The sequence below is a fragment of the Mustela lutreola genome, chromosome 3, assembly GCF_030435805.1.
Source record: "Mustela lutreola isolate mMusLut2 chromosome 3, mMusLut2.pri, whole genome shotgun sequence".
In the NCBI taxonomy this organism is placed as follows: Eukaryota; Metazoa; Chordata; class Mammalia; order Carnivora; family Mustelidae; genus Mustela; species Mustela lutreola.
The window spans coordinates 8,798,197-8,822,030 of NC_081292.1; the positions used below are offsets into that span (position 1 = coordinate 8,798,197).

The 23,834-nt window shown below is 48.4% G+C and overlaps 2 protein-coding genes across 3 annotated transcripts in view; one reads left to right on the forward strand and one right to left on the reverse strand.

The window, feature by feature from the left end:
• The window catches only part of SLA (Src like adaptor), an 81,688-nt gene extending 64,169 nt beyond the window's left edge, over positions 1-17,519 (forward strand). For both annotated transcript variants that reach the window (XM_059165572.1, XM_059165571.1), the window contains 6 exons: positions 4,614-4,713; positions 5,504-5,590; positions 8,343-8,446; positions 10,638-10,769; positions 14,815-14,947; positions 15,510-17,519. In XM_059165572.1, the coding sequence (XP_059021555.1) occupies positions 4,614-4,713; positions 5,504-5,590; positions 8,343-8,446; positions 10,638-10,769; positions 14,815-14,947; positions 15,510-15,723 (770 nt within the window). In that variant the 3' untranslated portion in view covers positions 15,724-17,519. The remainder of the gene's footprint in view (positions 1-4,613; positions 4,714-5,503; positions 5,591-8,342; positions 8,447-10,637; positions 10,770-14,814; positions 14,948-15,509) is intronic.
• The window catches only part of TG (thyroglobulin), a 235,908-nt gene that overhangs the window by 72,562 nt on the left and 139,512 nt on the right, over positions 1-23,834 (reverse strand). The window lies entirely within an intron of this gene.

The window sequence follows — 23,834 nt, forward strand, 5'->3', positions numbered from 1 at the left end:
TTTAAAGCAAATTAACATAAAGACACGGTTAAGTAAGTAAGTAGTAGTGCGGGTGGGTGTTCAGCAGCATGAGGAGAGCAGGTGGCTGGGGTTAGAGGTTGCCCCTCTGCTGCTAGGTGACCGACTGGGTTTTGAGACTGGGCCTTCGGCTTGCTACTCTGTGCTCCTGAGCTGGTCTCTCCACCTCACTGTGCCCTGTGAGAGCCTTGGGACCTATTCGGTCCCAATTTACCCCATCTCAGAGATGGGGCAGCCAAGTCGTGGGACAGGACAGAACCTGTGGACAGCTGTGTCTCACTTTTCAACCCACCATAGGGGACCCACAGGTACAATTTGTGGTTCGTGGGGATCAACAGAACTTGGTAGATCTCCTATCAGGCCAGTCCGACCAGCCCTCTCTGATTGGTTCATTGTGTGTATATATTTCCTATAAAAGACACTCAAAGCAAGGCCTGCTTTGGCCCTCTGGAGGCCATGGATTTGGGCATGATTCAAGGGAGTACAGAACCAGAAGCTGAAAGCCCTGGGTTGTTCAGCTCCTTGCCAACCAACTGCACTCAGCTACTGCTGCCAGCTTGGAAACCTCATCTGGAGTCAGCCTTTGTCCCAACCTGTCAAGTAGCAAGTGTTAACCCATCAGGGAGAGCCTGGTAATTACACACCATGGAGAACTCTGTGGCCTAGGGACATGACCGGGAGCTTAACAACCCTCATGCTCTCACTGCAGTTACTGAAAACTCTCCCAGCCTTTGTTTCTTCATTTTTTAAATAAGATTGTACACTCCCGAGGGTGTTGTGGAGCACTGGGAGTCCTGAAAGGCTGGTTTTCCTGGAGTTATAAATGAATCTACTGAAAGGTCTTTAGCATTTAAAAAGGAATGGTAATGATTCTATGAAGAATAATAATGCTTAAAAAGGCCTGTTCTCCTTTGACCAAGTAATATCTGTGGCTAATAAATTCTGCCAGGGTCTCCTTCCTTTTTTGGATTCATTTCCCATTTTATACTTTTGGACAGTTTGTTCAATACGACACATTTTCAGGTTGAGCCATTGGTAAATATTTGGTCTTCCAGATTCCATCTTTTGTTCTCCCCCAAACGGAGTTTGTATTTAGAACAGAATATTTTCAAATTTACACATCCAGATGTTTTTCAAAATTTAGAACACCGATGGCTGAAATTGGATTTGGGCTATGAACCCTAATCCCACCCATCCCATAAATATGGTATTAGCATATTTACAGAACCCAGGAGGAGTTCTGTACACACGCGGCATCATGAATCCAACCCCAATTGTACAGGGTAGGTTTCGATATTTCTCATTCTTATACATGAAGAAATCGAGCTCAGATTGGTTAAAAATAAATTTTTCCCCAAATCGCAGAACAATTAAGTGGTGAAGGTAGAATTGAAGCCAGATCTGATTGATTCCAAAGCCCATTCTCTCTTCTGAAAATCCTCTCTGGATTTCTCACCTGTGCACGGCACACTTCTTCACCCGCTTTGTTTCCTTATCTTAAATCCGTGATAATCCCCTCCGTGCCTCTCCCCGAGAACATCACTTATCTGATTAAATTCTCAGCCTTCCCCAGAACCTGGGGTTCCAGGAGGACCTGACAGGGTGCTTGAGCTCCATGAGTGAACCTGACTTTCCTGCTTTGCGTGTACTCTACCCTAGGGGCCCAGGAGACCAGTGCAGGGGTGGGCCTGGAATTCTTTGCAAAGGACCACACCAAGGCCATCCTTTTTAAGCAAAAGCCCCGCTGTGAGGCTTTCTCGGTGACATGGAAGTGTTTTATAGCTATAAAAACATCACTATTATGGAAATTCCACAGGAAGCTCTACGCTGTTATTGTGAAATTGAAACTCTCCAGCCCCTGAAGCCTCTTTCCACTATTGAGACAATTGTTTTGATAATGGGATCGTGTTTTTGTTTCTGTTTTTAAAGTAAGGAAAAGCAGTTGCTCTGTTTCTGAGTCTTCATGGTGAATAAGACATCAAAGCCCCAACCGCCACCTAGATAGCAGGTCGATTTCAAGGTTCTGTGATGGCTGCAGAGAGCTGAGCCTCTCCTCCAGCCTTGTTTTTCACAAGGAGCTGGTTCTGTGAAGACCACCCACCATGCTGCTACCACAGATCAGGTTTCCTTCCCTTGGACAGCTTTAGGCAGCCCGACAGGAGGAGCCCAGTAGCACAGAGATGTCTCCCTGGTTTCATTCCACAAATCTGCCCTGAGCATCTGAAATGGGAAAGCAGGTGCAGGAGGAGGGCTGGAGGACAACTCCTAGTGGAGTTCACACTCATTCTCCCCACATCTTGCAAACTCCAGAATACAACCTGGGTAATCGCCTCAAAGGAAAAGCCGAGAGCCCCAGGGGGAGCATAAAGCAGGAGCATCAGGCAAACCTCCCAGAGGGATGGGAGGGATGAGAAAGGGGGGAGCAGGAGCTATCCTGGTAGAGGGAGCAGCCTGTCCATGGGCTCTAAAGATGGGGCATCCTGGCAAATTGAAAACACGACGGCTTGTCACATTGTTCTTGAGCAGTGGAGACCGTATTAATAAGCGGCTTCTTCATATTTGGGGCCATTAGCCCAGATTTCCATCACAAAAGTGTCTTCCAACCCCTCGTTTTCCACATTAATGCAGGCCCCAGAGGGGCAGGATGCAGCGCACTCAGAGCGCAAAGTCAAACTCAGAATCGGGGCCACTTTACTGGGAAGCTGACCAAATCCTCTGTGTGAACACCCTCTCTCCCCCCTCATGGGCACCACAGCTTCCTAGGGACGGTACCCAGTTTTGTATTTGCAATTTCTTTTTTGTTCTTTTTCTTAAAGAGGAGTTCCAAATTTGCATGAGCTTCATGCCTCACAAAATCTGGATACACCCTTTATCAGAACTCCGGACTGCTGGCTTCTAGCCCAGTGGCAGCGCTGCCTCCTACTGTTGGGCTGGGGTCTGGGCTACAGGAGGAAAAAATCTTTTTTTATTTGTTTGTTTTTAATCCAGCAACGCAGAATGGGAGGGAGGTGTCCCTGCAGGCTCCAGGGAAGCACCACTGGGCCAGTTGTGACCAGGCCTGACTCCTTTCAGTGACTGCAGCCAGCACAAATCACTTTTGGTTTCCATTTCATGCCTGACAATACTTGCTTTTATCTGCTTTATTGTCTGTGGCTCATCTTCCCCAAATGAAGAACATCTCTGAACGTGCTGTTCCATGGTGACAAGTGGCTTCTGATTCATTCTGATGCATGCTACTACTAAAGCTGTCTTTGGGTTTCCTCTGTCTGGGCACTGGTGAGTCACAGAGTCCTAGATATAGGAGTTGTAAGGGGGTGGGGTCTAGAAGTCCCAGCATGGAGGTGTCTGGATCCCAAAAGTGGCCAGTTTGGGCCAGCAAGCCTGCCATACCCAAGTGCTGGGATTTCTCCTGGTTTTCCTGGGGTGAAGAGGGCAGGTGATGACCCCTCCTATGATTATTTATGGATTCTCTAGAATGTGAGTTCTGTTGGAGCACAGAGACTTGGCTTGCTCTGTTCACCATGCTTGGCCCAGTGTAGGTGCTCAGGGAGCACGTGCTGAGTGAATGAATACATGGAAAGTCACGCAGAATTCTGAGTGCAGATGCCCAGTCAGCAGATAGAGGGTAAACCCAACGTCGTAGCAAACAGATATGGAATTGGCCCACTCATAAGGTACATTATTTCCCCAAAACTATACCCCAATATTACCCTGCATCTAATGTACTTGAATTCCAGCAAACTGCTAAGGCCATATAAAACAGGATTTTGCTTCGTGCCAAAAAGTGAATTCGCATGTGATCACTCCTTCTCCAGCTGACAGTAAGCTGCACTCACACAAACCGGACAGTAGGCTTTTTTTTCCCCCAAACGTCACCAGAATTCCTTTCAATGTACATATGATGAAAAGTAGTTCCTTTTTCTCCTACTTCCACCCCAAAGTCCCTACTGAAAAGACCCACAGTGCGCGGCCTCATATTCTACAAGGAGGAAGTGCTCTGTGGAGTTTCAGAGTTACAGTCTTTGAGTCCTGGTGCGGTCTCAGAACTCATGTAGCCCAACCATGATACCCCCGATCCCAGTATGCGACAGATGGGGACTCACAACCCCAAGGAGAGTAATAATAAAAGATGTTTTTATGGCCCCTTATCATTCATAGGGCACTGCAGCATACATTCATCTCATCTCCATATGGACCCTGCAGTGGGGTAGTGTTATCCCCACTTTAAAGATGGGGAAGTTGAGGCTACAAGACATTTGGGGACTTGCCCTAGATTACAGGGATCAGTAGACACAGAGGCAAACCTCGAAGCCAGATCTTGTGACTTCAGCTCAAGGACCTCAGGATCCCCACTTCTCAGCGGAGAATGTCAGGGCCAAGGCGGGCTTCAAATCGAAGAAGCTCACCGACCTTGGGGTTCCTGTGTCACCACCCTGAGCAGAGCAGGGTCTGCTGTAAACCGCTGTGCTAAAGCAAGTCATGTGTCTCCAGCTAAGAAGTCCGTGAGAGGGACTGATCATGACCCTCCTGTCCCTGGGGTCAGTTGCCTTTCAGTTCCCTGTGAAATAGAACATGCCTTGCTTTTGTTTCCCCAGGACTGGACAGTGACTTCCTGGCTGTGCTGAGTGATTACCCATCTCCTGACATCAGCCCCCCCATATTCCGTCGAGGGGAGAAACTACGAGTGATTTCTGAGTGAGTCCCTTTCCAAATGTTTCACGGTCCTTTAAAAGGGTGAACTTGAATTGAGCAGGAATCATTAGATTTTAGCTATAGTTGTCCAAGGCCACTCGGGCTCTGGTCCTATTGTCAGGTAAGAAATTTGATCCATACAACAGATCCTAGGCTTAAATCTTAATACTACCAGTGGTCTAAAGTCTTCAGTGGCTCCCCATTGCCTGGTGGGTTAAATTTAAATTCCTTAACTTGGCTTTTAAGACCCTTTATGGTCCAAATTCTGCTTTTCATGCCAGTCTCATCTTCGACCCGCACAGTGTTGATGTTACAGACCAATGTGGTGGCAGCTCAGGCAGGAGGACGCAGGGGTTTGCGGAAGCTTCTGAGGACAAACAAAGTATTGCCTTCCATCCGCCATCTCTCTATGACCCAAAATGGGCTCTAGAACAAACAAGGGGCTCTCAGCCCCTTTTGTTTAGATTCTCATTGATGCAGAAAAACTACCTTGGTTATATTGCCGGGTGCAATTTTGCACAGTAAACACTTGGTTTTAAAAACTCTCCAATTCTGTCACATTCTCTGTGGATCCCCAAAAGATGGCCAGTGCCAGCAACATGGGAAGGGTTCCTGGTTATCTTGGAATGAGAACTATACTTAAAAACTGTAGTTTTATACGGGGAAATGTGGCCAATGGTGGGTTTGAAAAAGAAACAGCCCTTTGTGCCCCGGGTCAAATCTGATTGTTCTGTGCATGGGTTCTGTTTGCCCCTCACCCATCCACCCTCCGTATCTGCTCTTGTTCTTCCAGCGAAGGGGGCTGGTGGAAAGCCATTTCCCTTAGCACTGGCCGAGAGAGTTACATCCCTGGAATATGTGTGGCCAGAGTTTACCACGGGTGAGTACACTTCTGAAATGGCACCTATGAAGTATGATATTGATGCTACCGACACGTGAGCACACACAGAGGGATCCCAGCATGGCACCGTGGGAAGGAACTTTCAAGACAGTCGCTCTTTCACTCAGTCCATAAGGAACCCTTGCCCTATCTGAGACTTGGTTTCCCCATCAGTAAGATAAGAGAGCTGGACCTTTCCCGTCCAATGCTGCGTTCCTGGCAAGTAGCAATAAGCAGTCGTCAGCTGTGATTAAAGGGGCACAGCTGCTAAAAGTGAGCCTGTCTCGGTTGCAATCTTGCCTCTGTCCCCTGCAGGCCGTGCGGCAGTGGGCGAGTTCCTCAACAGCTCTGTCTCGGCTTCCTTTCTTCATCTGTCAGGCAGAGTTCACAATACAGAACGACAGGGACGATGATAGATAGTAAGACCAAAGTACAGGGCTGTGAGGACGAGGAGATGAGGTGACACATGAATAGTTCTTGGAACGATGCCTGGCATTAGAGTAAGCGCTCGGAACATCTTAGCCAGATTCTTATCAAATCCTATCCAGAACACAGAGAACACTGACTGCCCCAAACACTTAAGGACCCAACTTGACAAATGGAGAAGTCAGGCAGAAAAAGAGAAAATTGAAAGAACAAGGCATGGCGGAGGAGTAGACAAGCACACTGCCTTCCTCTGAGGGTGTGCAGACTGGGGGTGCCTTGGAGACCAGTACTCCGCGCCGGAATACACATAGCTTGGCTCCTTGAGCTCCGTGGTAGGAGCCCCCCATGAGGGGGTTTGCCAAGGCCAGACCTCGGCATAAAAGAAGGAAGAAAGTAAAGCATTACTTTTTTATTTGGAGGGTTCTAGAAATAACCTCTTTACACACTCACACCTGCTGACACAGAGATAACTGCCTGCTTATTTTGCAGAACGTAGCTCTCTGCATTTAATTACAATGTCACGGATTGTGATCATGAATACCAAAAGCCATTTCTGAGCCAAAGACGATGAAGGGAAACAGAGGTGGTTGGACAAGAGCGGCTGTGACAGCCGTGGTCGGAAAGATGTGTCGGTCACATAACTCTTCCAAGTCAGCTGCGTGTCACCGACCCATGCACTCATTGAGCAAACACGCATCAACGCTTTCATGTTGAAGGCGTGGGGCTGCGTGCTGGCCAGGGCTCGGTGGTGGGGAGCCTGGAGGAGTAGGATGTAATCACAGCCCATCGAAGCTTCCAGTCTAGTAGGTATCTTTCAAATACCGACCAGGAAGAGAGGCGGTGCCGGAGAACAGCTATGGAATTCGAGGTCCAAGAAAAACGCTCCGCAAGTCTAACTTGACCAGTGGCTGACATGCTGTAACTTGAGAACATTACTTATTCACTCTGACCCTCAGTATCCTCATCAGTGAAAGGGAGACAAGACTACCTGTCTTAGGGGGTGACTGTGAGGATCCGACTTCAATGCCCACAATATGCATGATATTTGTAATGCGTATTCATGCCTGGCTGTCTCTATTGTTTTTTCTTGAATTCGTGTTTATGAGTGGAATTTCCTAGAAGGATGGGGGAGAATGAAAATTTGTCGCAGACACTAGGATAATTAATATGCAGATGTTGTGCAGAACTAAGAGGGTAGTTAAAATATTAGGCCGAATCACGATCTTAATAACAAAAGTGCTCTTGGAGGCCAGTAAATAAATAAACGGTATCTGATTATAAATCTGTGGTCTTATCACTGTCTCACAGCCACAGTGCCAGAAGGACTCGCTTACGTGCCTTGGGGGATGCGGAAGGATGCGATGGGACGAAGCATTAGTATTTGTCGCGGTGCGCACTAGTTCAGACCCATGGATTAGAAGCCAAGGTTCACCCCCTAAAATACAGAGACTGTTTAAAAAGAGGTATAATTGCTTCTGAGTACACCCCAGCCAAGTGCTAACAAAGCATTTTCTTCCACGCTGGGATCTGGCTGGGGACTGCTTTGCAAAATGAGAAAGTGCCCATTTCCTTAGAACATAGATTCCTTTGTGCACAGAGCTGCTTTCAAAGGCATATTCAAGAGTGTTGGCTGTCATATGGAAGGTGTACGTTCTGTTGGAAAGCTGGACTACAGTATTACAACTGTTTTTTTTTTTTATGGTTAAGTGAAAAAAAAAAGGAAGAAACACATGTCAATGCATCGTGCCATGCAACTTTGTTTAAAATACGCTGAACAAGAGAAGACAGGAGGGAAATATAATGGATGCAAAGCGGGGCTTGTTAGGTTGGTGGAATTATGCATCACCCTGTCTTTCTTATGCCCATTTAGTCATTCACAAATACACACCAGGCTCGATCCTGTGGACACAAAGACGAACAGACAGACATAGTCACTGTCTTCGTGGGGTGGTGAGGGAGCCGTGGGGTGGCTAGAATACAAGGCAGAGACCTTGAACAAAATGCCAAACAGGCACCTTATCGTGGTTTAGAATGCGTCTACGTCATTAATACAGAACGGTCACGGTCGGCTGGCATTGGAGAGCAAGATGAGAAAGATGTTTTGCGCATCTTTGTGGCCTCATGCAGTAGGCACTCGGGAATTTTATCTGATAGATTTAAAGAAGGAATGAAACAAGGAAGGAAGGGAGGAAGGAAAGACCAATCGCCCCCTCCTTTTAATCCCAACAGTTTTATACGAACTGGACCTTGTTCTGAATCTCAGTGCCGCCCGCCTGGTTGGGGGAGGGTGTGCCCAGGATACTCATGCCTCCCTTCTCCTTCCCAGCTGGCTGTTTGAAGGGCTGGGCAGAGACAAGGCAGAGGAGCTGCTCCAGCTGCCAGACACGAAGATGGGCTCCTTCATGATCCGAGAGAGTGAGACGAAGAAAGGTGAGTGGCCTCCGACTCGCCTTTCCGTGCCAGGGCTGAGAGGAGCAGGGAGGTTTGGGGCTGACTCACGACAGGGCTCATTCTGCCTCCTCCCACACGTGCAAACCCATCCAATCTGGTAAGCTCCCTATAGCCTCCACACCTCCAGAGAGGCCAGCTTGGAAGCTAGAGACCCAGAGCCAGGGAGAAGGGATCTGGCAGGGCACAGCCACGACAGGACTCAATGAGCCCCGCAGGTTCCTGCTGGGAAATGTCCCATCAACTGGGAAGCAAAGCCAACAGCAGGTGTCGGCAGCACTGGGCCGAGTCAGCCTGGCCCATGCTCTTAAGCTCTGTGCCTTGGGCAGGTCGTCTGCTGCTCCGAGGGCAGTGTGCTCATCTGGGGAGCCATGCAAACATGACCATGTTTATGGAGTTCTCGCTAAGCAGGAGGCCTTCAACACTGGTTTCCACTGTGCCCTACACTGAATTCAGACCGCGTAGAGCATCAGGTCAGGCAGACAGATACTCATACTTACCACGAGCATTATCATTACAACTTTCTGACATGTAACACAGTAAGTAATTCAGTGAAAACCAAAGATCCGGACTCTGTGTCATGGTCCAGAGCAAGGGCTCTGAGTTCTAGTTTTGGCTGTTTGCACTACTGAGAAGACACCTGTCTCACTGAGCCCGGGCACCCTCTCCTAGAACATGAGACTGACGCTCGGAAGGGCTTCGCATAGTACCTGGGATGTGGTAAGCACCTGGACTCACAGGAGCAAGACAGCAGCTCGGGCTTTCCCAGGCTGACTAAGAAAAACAGAAGATATGTTCAGGTTCTTGGCTGTTTCTCATAGCCCAAGTATCAAAGGAGAGAAAATGTACCTGAGACTCTTTCCCACACACCTACTGAGGGCCAGTGCAGTGTGGAGCCGGAGCCCTTCACCTAAATGAGCAACGGCCCCACTGTGGAGAAGCAGGGGCCATCTCTCTATGGTAAAGAAAATTCAAGAACAACTTTTCTCACAAAAGCTCAAAGGTGCTAGGCGGAAACCAGATCAAAGCAAAGGCTACATTTCCTGGGCACGTCCTCCCAGAGGTGGGAGACCCAGACTCAGACAGAACTTCGAAGCTGGCATGGCCAAGAGAGGGAAAAACCCAGCTTGAGATGCCAGAGCTGATCTAAAATCAAAGCTGCTGTCCGGTCTGTGGCCAAGCCTGGGGCTGGGGGCAGGGTGGGGCCGGGGTGGGGCTGGGGGTGGGGTCGGGGGTGGCGGGCTCTGCTCCCTTGGGTATGCAAAGTTCTGATCATTTTCCACCTGCCACCTTTGAGCTGCTCACCAGACTTCTTGTTCCTGTCACTGTAACAGGAAGATGCATGACGGGCTTCAGAGGGCAGACTTGGGGCAAAGGTCGAATGCCATCAGGACGAGGGTCCGATCCCGAGCTCCGTGCCTCCAGCCATAGTGCTCAGGGGCTCTGAGCCTCGTTTCTGCAGCTATAACATATCTGGGGACAGCACTGGGAAATAGCTTAGCCCCTGAGCAGCCCGTGGAGACTAAAGAGGCTCAGTAAAAGCTAATGTCCTACTCTTCTCACCGTCTGTTGAGTGTTTTTTACTCCTGGAACCCAAAGGACAGAGCAGAAGGGACCTACTTCCAAGTCTCCCACTTTCCAATTAGGGAAATCGAGGCTAGGAGAGGGGAAGGTGCTTGTCCAAAGTTCTGCTCTTCCTAGCCCACACTGCATCCCTACCTTTACGGCACTTAAGGCAAAACGGCATATTTGACATGTTTCTTGGGGATACCCAGAAAAAGTCTCAGCTGACACTTTCTCCACATTTCTGAGAAAACCAAGCGTAAGGCATAACCAAGAGGGTGTAGGGACCAGGACGTGGTGGCTATCCAGACAAGGATGTGGGAGCACCCAGCACGGTAAGCTCACAGAGCAAAGACTAAGCAGGTGCACTTGAAAATCCGTGTGGCCAGCGGGTCAGGGCCACGAGAGGAGCACACTCGTGGGGTCTCAGCAGAGGGAGCGTAGTCCCCGAAGGTGGGGGTCCTAGTGGCCGCTCCTCCAAATGCAGGAGTGCACGTCTGGGTGTTCTTGTTGCATCCTAAGGCTGAGGAAGTCTCTCCACCTTGTGGGCTCTCCAGATGGCCGGCAGAGCCCTGTGGGACGCCTCTGACCCATCCTCCATCTCCCACAGGTTTTTATTCCCTCTCGGTGAGACACAGGCAGGTGAAGCATTACCGCATCTTCCGCCTGCCGAACAACTGGTATTACATCTCCCCGAGGCTCACCTTCCAGTGCCTGGAGGACCTGGTGAATCACTATTCCGGTAAGAAGCACCCCGCGGTGGCAGAGCAATGAAGCGTCTCTTGGCTAACTGCCCCGCGGTGCCTGTGTCTAGGATGGGCATGGGTCCCCTATACAAGCCAGGTGACTGACTCGGCTCTCACCCTGCTCCCTTAATCTGCTCTTTTCTTGTTAATGCAGACTATAGATTTCCAGCTAAAACAGGCTGCCTGTGAAGGCTGCGTAAGTAGGTAAAACTCAGCTCATCTCAACCTTACGGGAAGAAATAGGATGGCCCATTATTTGCAGCCACAAACAGGTGGCACTTCCTTAAGTGCACCACATGTTTACAGACCCCTGAGACTTTGTTGTGAAATGCCACTCATGTCCTTTCCTGCCTGGCAAAGCAACAGGAAGCCACCTCCTTGATCTGTGTTCGGAGTCAGGATTGACTGCCTGGGTTCTCGGCTCCCATGCATGCCGACCTTTCCCTAGAACGGGGTCTCTTTGCCTCATGACCCAGTGAGCTGTGTCCTAGTCTGGCTTTTCCAACAAGCTCCTAAGACCAGGGCTGCACTTTGTTTGTTTGGACATGTTTCCCCGGGACCAGGAAGGAGGGCCCAGTGTTCCACACTGGCCAGGATGGGGAGCGCCCTCCAAGATGGCAGCCGTGGGGCGGGATTTGATGGAGGTGACAGGAAAGGATAGAGTGAGAAGAGGAGGTCCCAGGTAGACAGCGACGGGCCTGAATGCCAGGCCAGGAGGTGACATCTTACCCCAGGTGAGAGGGAGTTATAGTAAAAAGTTGGCTCTGGGACCTCGGCGTTCATATCCCACATCTTCTGGGCAACCCTAGGCTCGCTGTGTGCCTTTGTGCCTTGGCGTGTGTGAAGAACCCGCTGAGTAGTGCCAGGAAGGTGCTGAAGGGAGGGCCAGGCACATAGAAGCGGGCTCCTTCTCACCTTGTCCCCAGCCAGGGCTCCTCCTTCCTCCTCCCTTCTCCTGCTACTGGCGGGAAGAGGAAAGGTTGCTCCATGGTGTACGTGTCTTCCACTCCTGGTTCCGGACCTCGCCGTCCTGGGTATCTTTGCTAACATTCTAAAGCGTGTGCGGTCTTGAAGGGTGTTTCAAGGTGAAAGGGGCCCGCAGGCCCTGGGTTATCACGCCGGGCCAGTGACTAGAAAGGGAGAGCGTGGAGGAGAAATGGCTTCTCGGGAGACACAGGCCCAAGCTCGCGTCCGGGCTCCGTGAGACCTCGGGGAAAGATCCCCCTCTCTGAGAGCCGCAGCGCCCTGTTCGTGGAAGGTGGACGAGAACAACCCCTTGGCGTGGTTGCGATGACTGGGTCGCTCATGTAGCGCGTCCCCTAACATAATGTCATTACGGAATGGGGCAGATGCAAAGTAAGTGACAGCCAAAGGTTCCTTCTCTGATACCTGAAAACCTAGCAGCTTAGCTAAAAATGAAAGAGGAAGGGAGTCCTGGAGATAGTCAGCTTTTACTGATTATGAGTAAAGGTTGGTTGTGGTACTTGGCTTTTAATAACAATCATCGGAGAGGTGGAGAGACCATAAGTTTTGCATAGACAAAAGCAAACAGCAAAAAGGTTGCTGCCCCAGCAAACACTGTACAGACTGGGAGACCCATGAGGCGTCCAGGCCAAGAGTACCCAGGTGGCTTGCCCCAGTGCGGGAGCAGTGTCTTCCAGAAATATGACCCTGGCCACTGTGTCAGTGGCTTCCTGTGCCCCTGGGGACCCCCAAGGGAAATAAGATTCCTCCAGATTCTACCCAGAATCACAGAATCAGAAAAATTGTGTGCTAAGGGCTTTGTACAGACATCTTTGTGTTCCAGGTGGCTTGTATTTATTACCTGGTGCCTTGGGAAAATACATTAACAGCCTGGAGCCTCAGTTTCTTCATCTCTAAAATGGGGACGTCCGTCTGCATGCCTCTTAGGAGACTATTGTTAGGACCAAACACAAAACCATGAGTGTAAAGTTCTGGCCCCTAAATTGTCCTGTGTGTGGTGGTGACTGAGAAGACAGAGGGGTGGGACACAAGTCCCACAGACAGCCCAGATGTGCAGTGGTTGGGAAGCCAGGCGTATGAGAGGAATGAGCATTCTGGAATATTCTACGGAGTGGAGAGACTGAAGGGAGTGTGTCCAGACCCCACAGGCAGAGAGGACCTCTCTCTCCCCCATTTCAGAGGTAATGAGTCATCTTTGACACAAGTGTCTTGTTCTGAGTCAATGAAGCAGGTTTGGGTCACATTTCTGTGACCTTGAACAAGCGACAGGAGCCCAGGGTTCCTCCTTCCCTGAGTGAGTGTAACAACACTGCTTGCTCAGACCTGCCCGGGGCACGCTGAGTTGAAGCCTGGGGACAAGCTCAGGTCCGGCTCTGAAAGTGTTGGTTCTTTTACTCTGTGGGGATTCGGACTTAGCGTCAGGGTTAACCACTCACAAACCCTGCCCACTGTCCCCTGGCCCAGGTCCCTCCAGTCTGCGTCTGGCTCCCTCTCCCTCACCTCCTAACCTGAAAGGTTGTTTCAATTTCCAGCCCATGACAGGGCATTATTTCAGACACACATTCAGTTAAGAACCCCCAACCTCAGGGCCCAATCCTACGTTTCTTGGGACTGTGTGGGTGGATATTTGAGCTCACAGTGAAAGTCAGAACGAACGCCAAGAAACAAGGCATTATTGGTTGCCACCCTGCTAGCCTTGGTTTGCTTCTTCAGCCACAACGTCCTTTTGTTCTTTGGCAAGAGCACCCAGAGCTCCCTAAATAACATGAGAGGCGGAGACAGCCAGAAGTAAACTCTCTCCCTAAAGCCTGGCAATGGACCAGCTCCCGGCCAGGGGCTCTGTCCTGCTGCAGGCCAGCAATGTTTCATACCCTTGGACACTTCCTGTCCCCTGCACCAAGGTCTGCAACCTAAATGAGGCCACACAGGATTTCCTCGGCCTATAATAATGTCTGAGGGGCACCTGGGTGGCTCAGGCAGTGGGGCGTCTGCCTTTGGCTTGGGTCATGATCCCCAAGTCCCAGCACCCACCCCTGCATGGGGCTCCCAGCTCAGCAGGGGGCGGGTCTGCTTCTCACTCAGACCCTCTCCCATCTTGTGCTCCCGTGTTCTCTCACTCTCTGTCTCTCAAATAAATAAAATCTTAAAAAATAAAGAAAGAAATAAATGAATGAATGAGCACAGCTAGACCAAGGATTTCCCACAGCCGCGGGGCGTAGAGACTGGAGCCTGATGCGGGTAGAGAGATGCGCTACCCTGGGGGGAAGGGGTGGGGAGAGCAGTGGATTATTTAATTCTCATTCTCTCTGTGTATGAGCATCCAGGCTAGAGAAGAATCATTCTCTCTGTGCATGAGCATCCAGGCTAGAGAAGAAAGATTGTGCTTCATTTTTATCTTTTTCCACTTTCTCTTGTTTGCTTTATCTTTGCCTTCTTCTTCCTTCTTTTCTGGTGTCTTTTCTTCTTTTGCAGTGTTTTTACTTCTTCTCCCTCCCTCCCCCCTTCCTTAACTCTTGCCCTCCGGCTCGCCGGCTCCCTCTTCCTTCCGCCTGTGTTCTCTCCTCCTGTCTTCCTGCACGTGCATCAGCCGCTGGTGCCGGAGGAAGCGCTGATCGGTGGACTTGGACCCTGCCTTGCACCTGGTGCACCTCATGGAGCCAGGCAAGAGCGTGAACCCTAGAGGCAGAGCCTCCTGCCGGCTGTTCTCACTTGCCTGTCCTCTCTGTGTACCGTCCAGGAAACTGAGGCTCGGAAAGGTTCAAGGGGATTCACTGTCAGGGGCATAGTTGAAATCAAACCCCAGTATAGATGATTCTGGATCCAATCTTAGGGCACTCCACCTGCCCCAAGCTAAGCACGGTGCGCATTCAGGGCACTTAACATGTCTTAAACAACTGGGTGCATGACTCGTCACACTGCCATGCCTCTTTCCTATCTCGGCCTTCGTTTCCCCTGTGAACAACCAGGGATCCCTACTGGATGGTCCTTCAGGCCCCATACCCCATGCTGGCTTGGGCATCCCAGGGTCACTGACCAGTTTTCTGCTTCCGTCCTTAGAGGTGGCTGATGGCCTGTGCTGTGTCCTGACCACACCCTGCCTCACTCAGAGCACGGCCACCCCCGCAGCGAGGGTCCCTGACTCGCCCGTCACCTTGCGCCAGAAGACTTTCGACTGGAAGAGGGTGCCCAGGTGGGATGTCTGTGTGTGTGTGTGTGTGTGTGTGTGTGTGTGTGTGTGTGTCCTGCATGGATGCACCCCAAACCAGTGAGTGAGTCTGACAGCTGAAAACATAGCAGACTACAGCCTGGCCTGGGGAAAGCTCAGCAGGGCACGCTGCAACCCACAGAATCCCTCTGTCCCCTGGGAGACCCTAACCCAGCCTCAGGCCTCACTGTCATTGCATTTTATAGGGATCTGTAATCAGGAGCTAGTGGGTCATCTTCAACACTGAGATCAGAAAATTGCCTTGGGAGATGAAGAAAACTGTTCTTTCTTGTAAAGGTCATAAAGAAATACTCATTCCGATTTGCAGTTAGAACTTACAGCCATTCAAGGAAATGGTGATTCTGAGAGGTTAAGTGATTTCTCCAAGATCACTTGGCCACAATTGTAAGAAGCAGAATTAGAACAGTAAGTGTGAGAAGTATTAACCAGGCTTTCTTTCTTCTTTTTTTCTTCTCCTGTTTTCTGGCTCTCTCTCTCTCTGTCCCTCTCTTCTTTTTCCGACTGTCCCCATTCTTCCCACTCACAGACTGCAAGAGGACGCCGAGGGAGCCAGGAACCCACTCGGTGTGGATGAGTCCCTTTTCAGCTATGGCCTTCGGGAAAGCATCGCTTCCTACCTGTCCCTGACCAGCGATGACAACACCTCCTTTGATCGAAAGAAGAAAAGCATGTCCTTGATATACAGCGGGAGCAAGAGGAAGAGCTCCTTCTTCTCGTCACCACCATATTTTGAAGACTAGCCTGAGAACAGACACCATCGTGTATACCCAAAATAACAAAGGTTGGAACTATCACCTGGGATCTGGTGGAAACACGTGGTTTCCTGGTCCCTGGGGAGCCACACATCTTCCAGAAGCCAAGAGAAGGCACATGGGGACTCGAACTCACATCTTCTCTGTCCACATCATGACTAAGGGAACCCCTCCCCAGTGTCTGATCAGTACCAATACATCAGGAAACGTTGAATCACGACGTGATTGGGCAACATTTCCGAAGAGCCCCGCGTATATGTGTGTGCTCATTGTATTTGTGGGAAAGATAAAGACATTATCTCACAAGAAAGGGCACAAGACCGTTCAACGAACTGTCCAGATGGTCACACTCTGGGCTCATCAGAGATAACTTCTGAACAAGAAAAGCCTGAGAAGATGAGCTGAACGCTGTGTCCTGGCCAGGCCAGATTTGCAAACGTGTCCCCCACAATGAACTTTTCTAACCAACCCATAGAGACCTTTGATATGCAGCTCCTTTCTTTTTAAGGGAACTCAGTGACACTAAACGTTAATCTTTCTTATCATCCCTGAATCAGGAGAACCCAGTGGCTTGCTGGTGCTGGAACCACATGCACAACAATCAGACAGCCTCCCTGCTCTGCAGAGGGCAAGGCAAAGGAGAGAGAGGGAGGCTGCTTATGGGAAATCGTGAGGGTAAACTTGGAGCTGTGCAAGCTTTCCTGGTGTCCCCAGCCATGGCTTCGTGGTGCAGAAAGAACTTCTCTGACATGCTGAGACTCTTACCAATAATGACTCATCAGTGGTTCTCTCACGATTGCCTGAAGAGCTAAGTGTATTAAGTCCCATGTCAGGTTGACAGAAAGAAGGACAGATCAGCAGAGGACTCGTGGTATAGACAGGGAGAAGTCTACAAATATCGTGAAAGTGGGTTGTAGAAGGAGACATCAGCTCATGGCTCCAAGGGGACTAGGTCAGGCAAGGGTGGCCCGTGAGCTCCCATCTCAGCGGCACCTTCGCAGAGGCTAAGTGCAGCTGGATTGAGTAGGAGAGAACGGTTGGCTTCTTTGAAAACTGCAAATTGATTAAGTTCTAGAGGATTAATTTATTTTTCTGCATCACCAGTACTTTATTCTAAGACGGGCCTGGCAGCCACACGAAGAAAACGGCTGAGCTCCGGGAAGGAAGGGAGGCAGAGTGGCTTTAATTCTGGCCTACTTATTTTAAGAGATGAAAGAGAAAGCGCAGAAAAGTTCTAGAAAAGGAAAAGTATTTAACTTGAGGCCGCCCATCCGGATCTTGTTAGAAAGGGGGCTGCCGAGGCACCCAAGACTCATTTTCCACTGTTGCAGAGGGATTCAGGGGGGAGGTGTGCCTGTCAATCCCCTCGCTGCCAGATAGGAGATGTTTGCTCAGCACACACATTCCGGAGATCTGAGATCACTGTGCTGGTGGTATGTGTATATGCATTTACGTGATTCTTTGTATTATCAGACTCTGGTGTGTTTATACAAGAAGATATTCACGGTTTCCCCCAGGAGTCCCTAAAGGCCATTGCAAGAGGCCAGCCAATGTGTGGGAAATGAATATAACACTGTGGATACTGACTTCCACCACAAGGCAGGGTGACCTTGCAAAAGCCAGATGTTTGTACAGTGTCTTATGCATTGTTTTCCATTGTAACTAGTGTGCTGAGAACTTTTGGGGAGCACTCAGAGGGATTTCTAAGTGGGAAGCATTACACTTTGCTAAATCATGTATTTATTTCTGATTAAAATAATACCTAATAAATATTTAACCTTTGGCATGTGGGGAGAGCTTTCTGGGAAAGGTGGGAGGGAGGCTCACTCGGGAGCATCTTTGTGTTTCGAATTTCCAGACAAACTTGCCTCTGGAGAGAGAAGAGAACAAGGAACACTAAGAAGAACCGTGCCAGGTAGCAGCTCAGCTCTTCCTTGAAGTTTTCTTCCTTAGGAAAACTGAGTTTGTGAATTCAGAGGATGTCTAATCAAACTTGAAGCTGGGCACAGGGGATTGGGGAGAGAACAACTTCTTAGCGATCGCTATGAACATTCTACCTCACCCAGATAACTTCTGTGGACCACGTGTGATAGTTTTGCTTTCTGTTTTTCCAAGAATTGATGTCTACCCATATTTTTTTTTTGGACATCTACTAAATGCCAGACATGGCTCCAGGTGCTGAGGTTATATCAGGGAAAACTAGGTGAGATCTCCGATATCACAGAGCTTGAGATTATAAATAAATAAGAAACTTTGTCACGGCAGGGAAGGTAGTGCAGAAAGTAACCCGGGACCCACGTGTGACTGGGCGAGAAGTCATTTAGCCGGATGTCTGTTTAGGAAAGGCCTCCCTGCCAGTGCATGCGTTTCAGCTCCCATTTGGGCTGAGACCTAAAAGGTGAGCAGCAAATAGCCAGGCAAATATCTCGAGGAAAACCGGAGGCAGTAGGGTTAACTGAGGCAATTCCTGTGGACAGGAGCAAGGCTGCCTGTGGCAGGAGCTGGAAGGGGCCCAGGGTACCTGGGCTGAGTGAGCTGGAGCGAGGTGCAGGGGCTGTCAGGAGGGAGGCAGTTCCCGCAGGGTTCTGGATGGGAATGTCAGGAGGTCAGGGTGTATTCTAGGAGAAAGGCAAAGCCAGTGGAAGGATCTAATTAAGGGAAGGATATCATTTCATCCATATGTTTTAAAGAGCAGACTGGTTGCTATGAAGAGAAGAGATTTTAAAAATTCTGATGTTGTATTATCTACTTGACACATCGTGAAAATTTGCAAGCTTTAAGACAAAAGAATGCAGGATTTCAAAATAAAGCGTTGGAACATTTTTCGTGCAAAAAGGAACGAAGGGCAAGTGTTGAATTTCGAGGCAAATGGAATTGATGGCAAAAATAAATTGTCTAAGGGGCAAAAGAGATATTACAAAAGGAATGAGATATTAAGAAGATATAATGACTGAGCCTGTGTTAATCTAACAATAGAGTTTCAAAATATATCAAGCAACTATTGTAGGAACAAATAGATAAATGGGTCATTTTATTTGGAGATTTAAACACACAACTCTCAGAAACGGAGAGATCGAGCAAAAATAAGTAGGTAGGTAGAGAGAAGATTTCGATAACGCTATACAACTTTTCTGCTGACCAACGAAGAACATATTAGGTCACAGGGGAAATCCTAATAAATTTCTGAGTCAACCTTCCCCAACACAAGCTCCATAATAATCATGAAATAAAATTAGAAATCAGTTTGCAAAAGAACGGGTTAAAATCCTATGTATCTAAAAGCTTTTAAAAGAAAAAAAAAAAGGCATATCTCCTATGATTAAGCAGAACATAATACAAGCAATAATCAAAGATACAGAAATATAGGACATGTCGCTACTTCCCCCAATGCCCAGGGCAGAGCTGATACAACAGTAAGAGGGACATTTATTGCTCAAACCCATTGACCAGAAAACAAAAAATGACGCGTGATAGCTCAGATTTCAACTCATGAAGCTCACAGAACAGGTGATTGTCGAAGCAGCAAGGAGAGAGTAAAAGATGACAAAGGTAAACACAGATGAAAGAAGAGCTTTAAAAGTAAAGCCATAAAGAAGATTCAGAAAGCAAGAACTTGGGGAATAGTAAGATTGGTATGACGCAGAAAACCAAGAGCAGGAAGGATCAGGTCCAAGGAAAAGAGAGGCTGATGGGCTGCAGGGGTGCAAATGAGAGGAACCTCTGCCTCCCTCAGTCAGCAGGGCTGGCCCCTCTTCCTCCCTCCCCTCCCCGCTGTCTGAGCTGTCCAGCCTCAGCCCTGCGCATGGGAACAAGGCCCTCAGATGGCAGAGAAACACCTAGAAAGAACCCATGCCCCCAGAGATCATGAGACACTTTGGGAAATATGATGATAAAGAGGAAAAAAAAAAAAAGAAAAAAGAAAAAGAGATAAAAAGAAACATATTTATCACTGGAGTTCCTTCAGTGTTGGATCTATTTGTGAGAACGGCTGAGCATTTTTGTCCAAAGGGGATAGAAATCAGCCTGCCAACGTGTACAGATAATGAAATAACATCAGAAAAGCCCATGGAGACAACAGACCGAGTGCTGGCAGTGGTACGAAGGCTCGGAAAATCTGGAGCTAACTTTATTCCCCTATGCCAGTCCTGACCAGCTGGAAAGTTCAATAAAAATAGGACATCATTCATAATGCCAACCGAACTAGGACACAGATAGGGACTTGCCTACAGTGATGTTGCAAAATTTGGGGGGAGAGAAGTTCAAAACTCTATGAAAAGACCCAAGGAGACAAAAATCCTGCTCATGGTTATGGTATCAACTGGATTCACGGGTATGAAACTTCACATCATAAAAACACAGATATTTTTTTGAAAATCATAAAAAAATTCCATGAAGATACACTCAAATTCCCATCAGGACTATTTAAAGGCAATCGATATATGTATCTTAAAATCTAGATGAGAGCATTAGAGCCCATGAATAGCTCAGTTGATTCTGATTAAGAGAAACGGAGAAGAAAGTACTGGCACTATGAAGTTGGTGTGAAAACAGGAGAAAAGAGTTCCTGGGCCCCTCCGCTAGTTTGATGGAACTCAGCACAGACGCTGTGCCATCTTCCACACAGAGCCCTGCGAAGCATTAAGGTAAGTCTAAGATGAAAAGCTCACAGGCCCTGTCAAGCTTTCAGTCACAACAGAATTGGAATAAGATGTGCTAGAAAAACAGCCAGCATGGAAGACAAGGCAGGATTCCTAAAAATTGCTAAATAGAAGTTTTTCTACTGAAATGAGAATCATTCTGTTTGAAGAGATGGAGAAAGGCTTACAGGGTGCCATTTCAGCCAAGCCCTGAAGAACGGAGCGGCTTTCCAAGTGGAGAAGCTCGCATGCCGACCACAGCAGGGCAATGGAAGGATGTGGAAGAAGGCATGGCATTTTCTAGGAATGTTGGTACTAGGGAGCCTGGCGAGCAGGGTTCCTGCAGGAATGGAGGAAGAGAAGAGACAGGAAAATGTAGCTTGAGGCCAATTCCTGAGGCCTGGTGCTCCCTCTGAGGAATACAGAATTGAGGCAATACTGTAGGAAGGCAACGGAAACCTCTTCTGGATCCTACGAACCATACTGTGGGGGACATGACCTCCTCTGTCTTCTCTTAATACCGTCCAGGGCATCAGAGTCACAGAGTGCAGGTTTGCGACAGGTCGCCACCTCTTCCGTCTTCAACCCAGGCCCTGGGTGCAGGTACCAATTCCCCTGACCTGTTTTGCTTTGGAGCTGCCCTCGCTTGGCAAGACAAGGGGGAACCTGGATTTCTCGAGTTCCTGCACAATGCACAATGGTGCAGGACACTCCACAATTCTTACATGATGACCACTTCTTGAGCCGTTGGGAGACAGAATTAAACATACTGATTTTATCCATGAAGAATTCAAGAGTGAAGGGCTTGCCCAAGGCTGGGATCTTAAGGCAGGCTTGCCTAATCATGGGCCTGAGCTCTTTCCCTTCGGCATTAAGGCCCTGGAAGAGTCTCCAGCTTCTCTGCGGAAGCAGCTTCTAAGGGTGGGGAAAACACAGGATATGGCTTTAGGTTCTAGCCCCTAATGTGGCTCCTTCTTTACTGTGTGTTCTTTAGCAAGTCACTAGACCTCCCTAAGCCTCAGACTTCCTGTCTTCAGATTGCAAATAATAGAAAGACCCCGTGCCAACCAATGTGAGCAATCCACAAGATAATATATTGGAAGAGCCTTGTGGCCCCAAATCATCTAAATAAAGTCATTAATTATCACAGGAGCCTGTTGTGCCTCATGTCTTGTAACAGCTCTGGCCTCAAGATTTGCAGAAAGACTTAAGATCTTATCCAAGAATATATCACCAACTCACATCCATTCCCCCAAACATCTGTTGGTAAAGAACATGTTTAAGAACTGCTAATGTATTGAAGTATTTTCGTTCTCTTGATTCCAAATACCAAATAATTTCACATGCATCCCAAAGACTGCTGGGAGCAGTTGTAAAAGCTGTTTCTAAATGACTAAAACAGATGGAGAGTTTATTTTTAAATACACTACCATTTGCTGAAACAGATTAGTTTCTGAAATTCCCCAAACACCTCAAGTCTCCAGAATTTTCAAAAAAAGCATTCTGCCTTCTGGGCTGACTGGAAGGCATTTTTGGTGTCTTCCAGGTCCCACTGAGTATCTGGTCTCGGAGAGGCCTCTGGGAAAACCCCTGCAGGAGCATTCAAAGTCGGAAAGTTCTGTTTTCAATACCAGGAATTGAAAGATGTTTGGCCTCAGACCTCCTGCCATGCAGATGGGCCCACTAAGAGGGAGAGATTGAAGAAAATCTGAATCAAAGGACAAGAAACACAAGGCAATGGTGGTAGGGAGGGAAGTGGACCAGCCTGGGAGGTCCTGGGCATTGTCCCCCATTCCTCTGCTCATTCACTGCCTGGATATTAGCTATGCAGCATCCACTCTAGGACAACTGTGTTGAGTGCTTAGGGTCCTGTGCGAGAATAAGACACAGCTGTCCCTTGTTCTCTGGGGGCTCACAGTCTTGTGCGGGAAAGACTGAGCAGTGGGAATAATTCTTTACTGGTAGGAAATCGTGATAAATGCTGTGCAGAGAAGTAGAGACAGCACAAGCCATAAAGAAGGTCTGGTTCTGGGCTAAAAAGAGTCTGGAAGAATTCCCTGAATGACAAATAGAGAAGGCAGAGAGGAAGATAGGGTAAGAGTGTTCCCACAGAGGGAAGCAGAATAGAGCACCGGCCCTTCAAGAAACGTTGGAAAGCTCCTACGGCTCAAGGAGAGAGACGAAGTGGCAAGTGCTATTGCTTCCGGGAGGGAATGGTGACAGTACTGATCCAGCATCACATCTTCCCAAACAATGTCACTCCTATCCTCCTCATGACAATCAAGGGTTTGGATCCCAAGAAGGCTGGACAATGCTGGAATCTGTTTATCTGACCTTAGAATTGCTAGCAAGTCCATGACATTGGTTTTGATGGTGCTCTATCTTTCCTTAGTTTGGCTACTTCATAGTCTCATCATCGTTTTATCTGCTTCCAGGATTGTCCCTCTTAAAGGCATCTCCCACTTGGCTTTAAGACAAGTCTTCCTAAAGGGAAGCAAGTTTCTTACTTGCCTAAAAGCACATTGACAGCACACCGAAGTTCATCGCAGCACTAGTCACATAAGGCAGAAACAACCCCAGTGTTTATCAACAAATGACTGTATGAACAAAATGTGGTCTATGTGTACAACGGAATGTTATTCAGCCTAGAAAGGAAGGAAATTCTGATATAGGCTACAACATGGATGAGACTTTATGAAGACATTATGCTAAGTGATATAAGCCAGACACACACACACACACACTTTGTATGACTCTACTGCTGTGAGGTACCTAGACTAGGCAAATTCACAGCAACAGAAGGTAGAATAGTGGTCATCAGGGTTTGGGAAGCAGGGAATGGAGAGTTATTTTTCAATAGTTACAGAGTTTCTGTTTGGGATGATGGAAAATTCTAAAAGTGATTAGTGGTGATGATTGTACCACACTGTAAAGGTACTTAATGCCACTAAACTGTACACTTAAATATGGTTAAAATGGGAAAGCAAACCAAACCAGACCTAACTCCCCAATGGCTCCCTTCACTGAGGATGGAAGTCAAGGTGTCCATCCAATCTGGCTGCTCCCTGCCTCCCAATGTCCATCACTGCTGACCATGAAGATCCTGTCCCCCCGTCCCCCACATATAGGACTGGCAGATCTCAGTGAGAAGCCAAGCTGTGGCCTAGTGCTAGAACTCCTCCTTCAGTGAAATGCCTGCACAGTCTTCAACACATCACTCAGATGTATCTTCTCCTCAGAAGTGTTCCTGGACACTCCCTCTTCCCTGTGCTTAGTTGGGGGCTTCTCTATGAGCTGCCCCAAGACCCACTTTTAAATATCTGCTTTAAGTGTTTTCCCTCACCCCTCAGTAATCTGTAAGTTTCCCAAGAACTAGGACATGAATTATTCAGCGTGACATTTCCAGCGCCTACCATGGCACCTCACACAAACTGGACGTTCCACAAAATTAGCAGCTAATCA